Genomic DNA, 10,649 nt, shown 5'->3' on the forward strand with positions numbered 1-10,649 from the left:
GTATTTTAGTAGAAAACTAAAAAAAATTGTGTCTTCGTTTCTGGCCCTTGAACAACTTGAAACCAGTGATGCAATTGGCATTGTTAAAGCCCTTCTTTCTTGTTTACAAAAATATGGACTAAACAAAAATAAACTGGTTGGATTGGGAACAGACAATGCGTCAGTCATGACTGGCATCAATAATGGAGTGTATAAAATCCTAAAAAATGATATACCTAATTTAATTCTTATCAGATGCACTTGCCACTCTTTACAACTTGCAGTATCGCACGCTTCAGAACATACGCTACCAAGAAATATTGAATTCTTAATTAGAGAAACGTACAATTGGTTTGCCCACTCTACAAAACGTAAAAATGAATATCAAGAAATTTACGAAACTATTAACTGTGGTGAAGCGCCATTAAAAATTCTGCAGGTATGTGACACACGCTGGTTATCCATTGAACCAGCAGTGCGAAGAATTCTGGCACAATGGAAAGAACTGACTTTACATTTTGGGCTTGTAAGTAATCGATGTTACACTGCAGATTTATTATACTCCATGTACAAGGATGAAACTAATTATTTATATTTGCTATTTTTGCAAAGTGTACTTAACGATGTGCAGATTGCATTGAAAAGCTTTGAAAGCGAAAGTGCAAATCCTCTCAAATTATTAAATGTACTGATTACACTTTTACGTTCAGTTTGCAACAGAATACTGTTACCGAACGCAGCAGTTACAGACAAGGATTTTTTAAATATTGATGTTGACCGAAACCTTAACTCGGTCCCATACATGGGGTACCTCTTTGAATCGGAAAGTAAAAAAACATCCTTAACAATTGATACTATATCAGCCATAAAACGTCGCTGTATTGAGTTTAATGTGAAGCTAGCCAAGGAAATTCAACAAAGACTGCCACCCAATTATAATGTGCTGGAATTGATATCAAAATTAGACCCAGAGACAATACTCCGCCAAGGTAAGGACAATTCCATTTCAGAACTAGCTGAAGAACTTGGCTATACTGCTCAATACATTGACAAGATATTGAATCAGTGGCACAATATCTGTTTTAACCAGTGGGAAAATACAAAAGATGTTATAAAATTTTGGGTTGAGGTAGATAATTACCGAAACGCAGCAGGTATAAATGACTTTGAAGAACTAGTTGATCTAGCCATATCTGCGTTATCATTACCCCAATCTAATGCGGGTATCGAGAGAATTTTCAGTGTGATGAACACCGTAAAAAGCAAACTACGAAACAAGATGGCTGATCCTCTACTAAATGCGATAATTTTTATCAGAAATAGATTAAAAGTTATTGATGCAAAATGTTACAATTATGAATTACCAAGCGATGTTATTGCAGCTATTGGAAAAAACACAAAGTACTCTTTTAAAAATCCACCACATGCGACAACATCTGCATCGACGTCGGCGTCGACGTCATCGACAGTAGTTTCGGCGTCAGTGAATTATGAAGATGTTATGGACGATATAACTTTTGATAATCTTGAATTTTAATTTCAATGTAAATTGCAGACCTCTTTGACAGGTCTGATATATTTCTGGTCGAACTATACAACTGGTTTCTCTTGATTACTGTACTGATTATTTTCAAATTAATAACTAATGAACATAGTTATGTTGTTTTATTTAATTTCCTATACTATAGATAGGGTATACTACCCGTCGGAAATATCTGCGGAGTGCGGACCTCGCTGCAATGCTCTACCCCTCGAGGTTTTTTAGAAATGTATTGTTTTTATTTGAAACTTATTCTAAGGCGTTGTATAAAAGTATAAAAATATATAGGCACATAAAAAATAGATTCCTTTTTTTTACTATCTCTCCAGATTGCATGAAGTCATCAAGCCAGGTCCGCAGGTATTTCCGACGGGTTATACTAATTATGTTGAAAATTGTAATCTTAAATGTGATATTTCAATAATAATTTGGAGATATTTGGTGGATTTTTTGCGGTCCAAATTTGTGAAATCTGGCGACATTTTACTTTTGACCTAGCGCTTTATAAAAATCGAAGGTGGCAACACTGCTTAAAGATTTCTAGTTTCTAGTATAGTTATTTCGTCCCATAGTATGTATGTATCGACTTAATTTTATATAAATAATTCATCACAAAGGTTTTTATTGATTCGTCCTTGAGACAGGCTAATATTACAGGATAAACGAGAGTGTCGAGCTCTGTCTACCCCGCAAGGAATAAAGACGTGATAATTCCCAAGGTTGTAAACCAAAGTAGGTGGAGTTTAATAATCAAAAGTCAGATGATAATGACAGTCGGAAAAAAAAAGAGTTGACATGTCAATTTGTCAAGTAAATTGTCAGTCTTTGATAAATTGCTAAAGAGTTTGGAGTTCAAAAAATCAACAAAAATAAAAATTCCTAGGAAAATGAAGGCATCAGTTACACGCTCCGTTTATCGTTATATTATTCAATAGCCACGGCTAATAATGCATACCAATAGTGTAGGCGCTAAGCTGCAATTAAAATCTGCAGTGAAGAACTACGTTTGTTGACTGTAAGAAACTGAATTCTAGAAAAGGAAATCAGAGAGTGATGTCGGCACCATCAGTGCGAACAGCTGCGAAGTATGCACGGGTGCTACAGAGGTGGGCGCGCTCGTCCTCCGTCTCCTTGAAACGATTTTCCGGGGCTGTTTGTGAGGCCTGCAATGAGGAGCAGCGATGGCGGCAGACGAGAAGCACTCCTTTTATTACTGCGGCTGGCGTGATAACTGTGGCGCTGGTGGCCGCTGACCATGTATATAACGGTAATAATACTTACTTTTGCTTATATAGCCTTGAAGTTTAAATTAATTTAAACATTAAAAAAAGTTATATTGTATCTCACTCTGATTTCAGAAAAAAGATTCTTCAAAGCAGCACGGCTGGGTAATGTACAGGAATTGAAGAAGTAAGTAAATAATCATTTGTTTTGTGTTTAGGTAAAATGGAACCAAGTATGATGTAATAGTATCTAGAAAAACATAGTGCTCTCTAATCTGTATAATTGAGTGTTCAATCAGTTAGCATAATAAATAAATAGGGGAAAACAATTCCAAGCTATTAATCAAAACAATTGAAATTTCCGTGGTGTGAATTTTGTGTAAATTTACTTGTATCATTGATGAAATTCATAATCATTCGATCTTTCTTATAAATATTTTAAGAAGCAGTCAAGACAATAATAGTTAATACCAATTTGGGTACAGTATAGGTATGCTTTGATTTTATAATATAACAAAAAATATTACTGAATACTAAGTACAGTATAACAATCTGCTGATAAAAGCTGATTGAGGATCCCTATGTATCAAACACAAGACATGCAGCTTCCTTGCCGGTCTGGCAGTAAAGTTAATACATGTGTGCCAGTTGTTTTTCTTACTGTGCAGGTAGTGAAAGCCAGTTAAGGGAAAGACTTATAAATTTGACTTGGAATTATTTTAGATAATGTAAATAAATAAATATATATATGGGACAAATTACACTGATTGAGTTAGCCTCGAAGTAAGTTCGAGACTTGTGTTACGAGATACTAACTCAACGATACTATATTTTATAATAAATACTTATATAGATAAACATCCAAGACCCAGGCCAATCGGAGAAAGTTCGTTTCTCATCATGCCCTGGCCGGGATTCGAACCCGGGACCCCTGGTGTCACAGACAAGCGCGCTACCGCTGCGCCACAGAGGCCGTCAAAATGGGTTACCAACTTGTCACAATTTGAATTTCAATTCCATTACTGAACCATTCAACTGAATGTGGCCATTGAGTCTGAGGCCCTTGGCTCTGCCTACCCTGTAAAAGATAAAGATGTGATACATGCATGTATCAAGTCTTCATCTTACACACATGTACATTTAACAGTACATTCTTTCAATAAAAGATAATTAGTGCATCTAGTGCACATTTTACTATGATTGAAATTGGGTTAGGTTCCTCTGCAAATGTTGGGGAGATCAGATGGGAGAGTTGCTTAGTGTGAAAATCTGCCTGACCTTATTCAGGATCATTGTCTAAAGGCACATCCCAGGCTCTTTACCAGAAGGATGACGATACGAGATTAATGGCACGAAGAAAAAGACATGCATGTATTTATTGAAACAGGCAAGTGGAAGCTCTAATCGAGAGCGGCGAGCGCGCGCGCGGCGACGAGTCGGGCGGCGGCGCGGCGGACCGGCGGCACGCGCTGGGCTGGACCGCGCTCATGGCCGCCGCCGCCAACGACCGCGCCGCCGCCGTGCAGGAGCTGCTCAAGCTCGGGGCGCGGCCCGACCTGCCCGAGCAGTACGCCGGCGCTGCTGCCGCTGCTGCCAGCGCGGGGCTGCATCCGCTAGATGGTTAGTCATTTTTACATTGTCTCTATCCCACCCCCCATTCCTCACCCCCTACACCCTACTACTTACTTTTTTACATTTTGTCTTTCCATCTTCTCTGAACTGCGACGTCATCAGTTTTCAAACCATTGGCCTGTACATTATCTTGCTGGCACTGCTTAATAAAAATTTTGGACCTGAGACATTGGGTTAATTAATGTTTTTTTTACATTGTGTTACTTAAAATTAAATATGAAGTCTGGGATACTTAAATGAATCAGTTATTTATAATGGGTATGTTTTCAATTCTTTTAAAATTTTTTATGGTTTCCAAAAACAGCTATGAATGTGGTGATAAAGACTAGAAGAACTAAGAAGAATATGATTGTAGTAGTTACCTGAAACTAAATAGAAAAATTGTTTCAACATTGAACTTAAAATTTCAGTCATCACAAAGAAGATCTTCAAATTTTGATTCAATACTAATAATTGACACGACCAACAGCCCTACAACGGCGCGAAGACGAATTCTGCGCCTCCATGAACGCCCGCGCGTCCTTCCTCGGCTGGACGGCGCTGCACTACGCGGCGCTGGCGGACTCGGCGGGCGCGGCGCGCGCGCTGCTGGAGGCGGGCGCCGACCCCACGGCGCGCGACCACGCCGGCCGCCGCGCGCTGCACTACGCGCGCGAGCCCTCGCCCGCCCGCGACCTCATCGTGGACCACACCAGGCGCTGGGAGCGGGCCAAGGAGGTCAGTAAACCAGCCGTCCGACTCTACAAAAGCTAATTCTGCGCCTGCTGAGGTCAATAAATGTACTTCTAAAGATTCATTCCTCCCACCCTAGGCCTATCGTCTATTAATGATGCATCCTTGTAGCATATTGAATCCTGTGACTTTCTATACCAGGGGTGTTTTAAATTTAGGCAGCAGCAGCCGAAGAACGCCGCCGCTTCCCACTCGAGCAGCGTCTCCGCCAGTTCATCGTGGGCCAACAAGCCGCCATCGAGACCGTGGCGGCCGCCGTGCGCCGCAAAGAGAACGGCTGGGCGGACGAGGAGCACCCGCTCGTGTTCCTCTTCCTCGGCAGCTCCGGCATCGGGAAGACGGAGCTGGCCAAGCAGCTGGCAAGGTAACCACCTGCCTGCTTATCTTGTCAAGTTACAGAGACCGTGCCGCAAGGAGAACGGCAGAGATTTTTCCAGAAGAAATTTTCAATAACTCTTGTGAACTACAGATTTAGGGTCATTTTCTTATTTTTTCCACGTCCTATCCTTATGATTGAGGGTCTTCACCGCCATAAACTGAAATCTTTGCAAAAGCCCTCAGCACAGTGCAGTATATTTATATTTTTACAACTATCTGTCTGCCAAACAGCTAATATCAATCCATACTTTATGCAATCAGAAAAATTTATGGATCGATCGTATAAAAGATCCAAAGGACATCATTGGTATCACCGTTACCCCACAGATACATGCACCGCGACGACCCGGCGGCGTTCATCCGCCTGGACATGTCGGAGTACCAGGAGAAGCACGAGGTGGCCAAGCTCATCGGCGCGCCGCCCGGCTACGTGGGCCACGAGGAGGGCGGGCAGCTCACGCGCGCGCTGGCCAGGCGGGCCGACGCTGTGGTCCTGTTCGACGAGGTGGACAAGGCGCACCCGGATGTGCTCACGGTGCTGCTGCAGCTGTTTGATGAGGTGTGTGCTGTGAATTTGCTGCAAGGTTGAGACACGAGGAGGGCGGATAGATAATAATAAAGATTACGGTTTTAACACGATTCGACAGCATTACAAGGCGTCATCACACTCGGCGCCTGGTTATCATGAAGGCAATGACATGCGATGTCTATTATCCACAGGGCAGACTAACAGACGGCAAGGGCAAATTGATCGAGTGCAAGAACGCGATCTTCGTGATGACCTCGAACCTGGCGTCGGACGAGATCGCGCAGCACGGGCTGCAGCTGCGGCGCGAGGCGGAGGCTCGCCTGGCGCAGCGGGCGCGCCTGCCCGGGGACCAGCCCGAGACACAAGGTAGCCTGCCCGGGGACCAGCCCGAGACACAAGGTAGCCTGCCCGGGGACCAGCCCGAGACACAAGGTAGCCTGCCCGGGGACCAGCCCGAGACACAAGGTAGCCTGCCCGGGGACCAGCCCGAGACACAAGGTAGCCTGCCCGGGGACCAGCCCGAGACACAAGGTAGCCTGCCCGGGGACCAGCCCGAGACACAAGGTAGCCTGCCCGGGGACCAGCCCGAGACACAAGGTAGCCTGCCTGGGGACCAGCCCGAGACACAAGGTAGCCTGCCCGGGGACCAGCCCGAGACACAAGGTAGCCTGCCCGGGGACCAGCCCGAGACACAAGGTAGCCTGCCCGGGGACCAGCCCGAGACACAAGGTAGCCTGCCTGGGGACCAGCCCGAGACACAAGGTAGCCTGCCCGGGGACCAGCCCGAGACACAAGGTAGCCTGCCCGGGGACCAGCCCGAGACACAAGGTAGCCTGCCCGGGGACCAGCCCGAGACACAAGGTAGCCTGCCCGGGGACCAGCCCGAGACACAAGGTAGCCTGCCCGGGGACCAGCCCGAGACACAAGGTAGCCTGCCCGGGGACCAGCCCGAGACACAAGGTAGCCTGCCCGGGGACCAGCCCGAGACACAAGGTAGCCTGCCCGGGGACCAGCCCGAGACACAAGGTAGCCTGCCCGGGGACCAGCCCGAGACACAAGGTAGCCTGCCCGGGGACCAGCCCGAGACACAAGGTAGCCTGCCCGGGGACCAGCCCGAGACACAAGGTAGCCTGCCCGGGGACCAGCCCGAGACACAAGGTAGCCTGCCCGGGGACCAGCCCGAGACACAAGGTAGCCTGCCCGGGGACCAGCCCGAGACACAAGGTAGCCTGCCCGGGGACCAGCCCGAGACACAAGGTAGCCTGCCCGGGGACCAGCCCGAGACACAAGGTAGCCTGCCCGGGGACCAGCCCGAGACACAAGGTAGCCTGCCCGGGGACCAGCCCGAGACACAAGGTAGCCTGCCCGGGGACCAGCCCGAGACACAAGGTAGCCTGCCCGGGGACCAGCCCGAGACACAAGGTAGCCTGCCCGGGGACCAGCCCGAGACACAAGGTAGCCTGCCCGGGGACCAGCCCGAGACACAAGGTAGCCTGCCCGGGGACCAGCCCGAGACACAAGGTAGCCTGCCCGGGGACCAGCCCGAGACACAAGGTAGCCTGCCCGGGGACCAGCCCGAGACACAAGGTAGCCTGCCCGGGGACCAGCCCGAGACACAAGGTAGCCTGCCCGGGGACCAGCCCGAGACACAAGGTAGCCTGCCCGGGGACCAGCCCGAGACACAAGGTAGCCTGCCCGGGGACCAGCCCGAGACACAAGGTAGCCTGCCCGGGGACCAGCCCGAGACACAAGGTAGCCTGCCCGGGGACCAGCCCGAGACACAAGGTAGCCTGCCCGGGGACCAGCCCGAGACACAAGGTAGCCTGCCCGGGGACCAGCCCGAGACACAAGGTAGCCTGCCCGGGGACCAGCCCGAGACACAAGGTAGCCTGCCCGGGGACCAGCCCGAGACACAAGGTAGCCTGCCCGGGGACCAGCCCGAGACACAAGGTAGCCTGCCCGGGGACCAGCCCGAGACACAAGGTAGCCTGCCCGGGGACCAGCCCGAGACACAAGGTAGCCTGCCCGGGGACCAGCCCGAGACACAAGGTAGCCTGCCCGGGGACCAGCCCGAGACACAAGGTAGCCTGCCCGGGGACCAGCCCGAGACACAAGGTAGCCTGCCCGGGGACCAGCCCGAGACACAAGGTAGCCTGCCCGGGGACCAGCCCGAGACACAAGGTAGCCTGCCCGGGGACCAGCCCGAGACACAAGGTAGCCTGCCCGGGGAGCAGCCCGAGACACAAGGTAGCCTGCCCGGGGACCAGCCCGAGACACAAGGTAGCCTGCCCGGGGACCAGCCCGAGACACAAGGTAGCCTGCCCGGGGACCAGCCCGAGACACAAGGTAGCCTGCCCGGGGACCAGCCCGAGACACAAGGTAGCCTGCCCGGGGACCAGCCCGAGACACAAGGTAGCCTGCCCGGGGAGCAGCCCGAGACACAAGGTAGCCTGCCCGGGGAGCAGCCCGAGACACAAGGGTTTATGACGAGGGTGCCTGGTCTCGTTAAGTCAGGTTTTTATCCGAAGCGTTGCGCCCCCCGCAACCTGGGAACTTGATTCGTATAAATAATAATAAAAACCTCGTAAAAATAAAAATATAAACCTCGTAAACGCATTCAATTTTCCCATGGATAACGTAAGATATGTATCGTAAAAAGCGATGAAGAGATTAATTTTCGCCCCAGTTTTTCCATAATATTAATTAAGAGATTTTATTTTTGTGCTTTTGTAAAATCAAAAGATTTTGACGTTTCTCGATTCATATATTTATAGTGTAATTTAATCATCTTCCAGAAACCCGTGTAGAAGCGCTATCAGAATCTCCGAACCCCGAGGAAACTCTAGAAGTGTCCAGACATTTCAAAGACAACGTGGTGCGGCCGATCCTCAAACGGCACTTCGGCAGGGACGAGTTCCTGGGCAGGATCAACGAGATCGTGTACTTCCTGCCCTTCTCCAGACAGGAGCTGCTGACCTTGGTCAATATGGAGCTCAAGAGATGGGCGGATAAGGTCAGTTAAATAAGTTCAAGTTAACGACTTCCATAGTTTTGGTGAGGTGGTAATTTGATGACACGTAAAAAGAGATGTTTACTCATCGAAAAGTTAAGGCATAAATCAATGTGAACACTATTGATTTTCTTACATACTATATAATCACGTCTTTATTCCTTGCGGTGTAAACAGAGTCAATAGTCCTAAAAACTGATAGGTCACATTCAGCTGTTAGACTTAATGGTAGAATTAAGATTTATATAGTGACAGGTTGCTAGCCCATCGCCTAAAAGAAGAATCCTAAGTTTATAAATCTCTTAGTTGCCTTTTACGACATCCATGGGCAAGAGATGGAGTGGTCTGATTCTTTTTCCTATCCGTACCACACGGCACGTGTATTATTTGTACTATTTTTCTATTCCTTATCTTTTCGGAGTGGCCCTCGTAGATATATTGGTCCAGACACGAACACTGTAAGAAAGATCGTAACTATCGTATATTCCGTTGTGTGGACGTTGGAGCTTGTGTTCTGAAGGGGAATCCCCGCAGGCGCGCTGCCGGCACGCGGTGGAGCTGCGCTGGGAGGGCGGCGTGCTGGGCGCGCTGGCCGACGGCTACGACGTGCACTACGGCGCGCGCTCCATACAGCACGAGGTCGGCCTCCTCACACATGGCACCGCCACAATGCTTGCTCACCAGACGTGATCCTCATTTCATCAGTCACTAGCTCCACATCAATATGTATTTACCATATATGAGACCAGTCTCTCCCTCCCCCTTCGAACTTGTCATATCACTCAATTACTCTATATAAAATTTGTTTTGGCTTAAACAAAACCGTGGCAATTGCGTGCTTACTTGTCTAATTTAGATTCTACATACAAACATACGACAGGTTAGCAACCTGTCAAATAGTGACAGGTTGCTAACCTGTCGCCTAATAGAAGAATCCCGAGTTTATAAGCCTATCCCTTAGTCGCCTTTTACGACATCCATGAAGAAGAGATGGAGTGGCCCTATTCTTTTTTTTAATTGTGCCGGGAACCACACGGCACAATTAGATTCTCTTTTGAGCAAAATGCTGGACAATTAGGACATAATAGATGAGACATCATCTGAACAACGCCGCACACATGCATGCTACACATGATATTTTGGTCCTTCGAGCCGGATACAATTTAACTATTTCCTTCAGGTGGAGCGGCGTGTAGTGAACCAAATCGCTCTGGCAGCAGAAAGGGGAGCCCTAGGTAGGGGCTGCGGGGTGCTACTTCTAGAACGCGGGGGCAGAGTCGCCTTGGCGGTGAGGAGGCCCGCCGATACTGACTACACGCCGCTAGACCTCGCTGCAGTATAGACAATACTTTATAGCAATCAATCATCATTATTAGGTGTATATTACACGCAACCAATGTTACCAAAACGTTAATAAATTATTTTACAATGTTCTTTGTTGTTTTTGTTATCTTAATTAGGCGTGCGAAACTATAACAAAAATTCTTTATGGTGTTCCCCAGGGTATCTTACTAGGTCCACTTTCAGTAAATTTTTCTTCGATATAATTCTGAAAGAAGTACGTAAGAAAGTAATAGGATTACCGCCATAAGCTTTCAATTCCCAAGAAGCTGAACTGCTGATCTT

General features: G+C 47.8%; 1 protein-coding gene across 2 annotated transcripts; it reads left to right on the forward strand.

The window, feature by feature from the left end:
• Positions 1–2,302: 2,302 nt before the first annotated feature.
• On the forward strand, positions 2,303–10,456 carry LOC106132044 (mitochondrial disaggregase). 2 transcript variants are annotated; one of them, XM_013331357.2, is made up of 10 exons: positions 2,303–2,786; positions 2,878–2,929; positions 4,130–4,362; positions 4,844–5,091; positions 5,265–5,470; positions 5,812–6,043; positions 6,205–6,379; positions 8,809–9,026; positions 9,544–9,662; positions 10,204–10,456. In XM_013331357.2, exons 1-10 carry the CDS (start codon positions 2,573–2,575, stop codon positions 10,217–10,219), a joined length of 1,713 nt encoding a protein of 570 aa, XP_013186811.2. In that variant the 5' UTR covers positions 2,303–2,572; the 3' UTR covers positions 10,220–10,456. The 2 variants fall into 2 exon arrangements, with proteins under 2 accessions (XP_013186811.2, XP_013186810.2); XM_013331356.2 differs by having other exon boundaries at positions 2,304–2,786; positions 9,558–9,662.
• The last annotated feature ends 193 nt before the right edge of the window (positions 10,457–10,649 follow it).

This window comes from Amyelois transitella, chromosome 6 (genome assembly GCF_032362555.1).
Source record: "Amyelois transitella isolate CPQ chromosome 6, ilAmyTran1.1, whole genome shotgun sequence".
NCBI classification, from domain to species: domain Eukaryota; kingdom Metazoa; phylum Arthropoda; class Insecta; order Lepidoptera; family Pyralidae; genus Amyelois; species Amyelois transitella.

Excerpts from the sequence above, each read along its gene's own strand:
- LOC106132044 (XM_013331356.2), top strand. The coding sequence starts at position 2,573 with ATGTCGGCACCATCAGTGCGAACAGCTGCGAAGTATGCACGGGTGCTA. Across the intron at positions 2,930-4,129 it reads AATGTACAGGAATTGAAGAA|GCAAGTGGAAGCTCTAATCG; the intron begins GTAAGTAAATAA and ends TTATTGAAACAG. Across the intron at positions 9,663-10,203 it reads CGCGCTCCATACAGCACGAG|GTGGAGCGGCGTGTAGTGAA; the intron begins GTCGGCCTCCTC and ends TATTTCCTTCAG.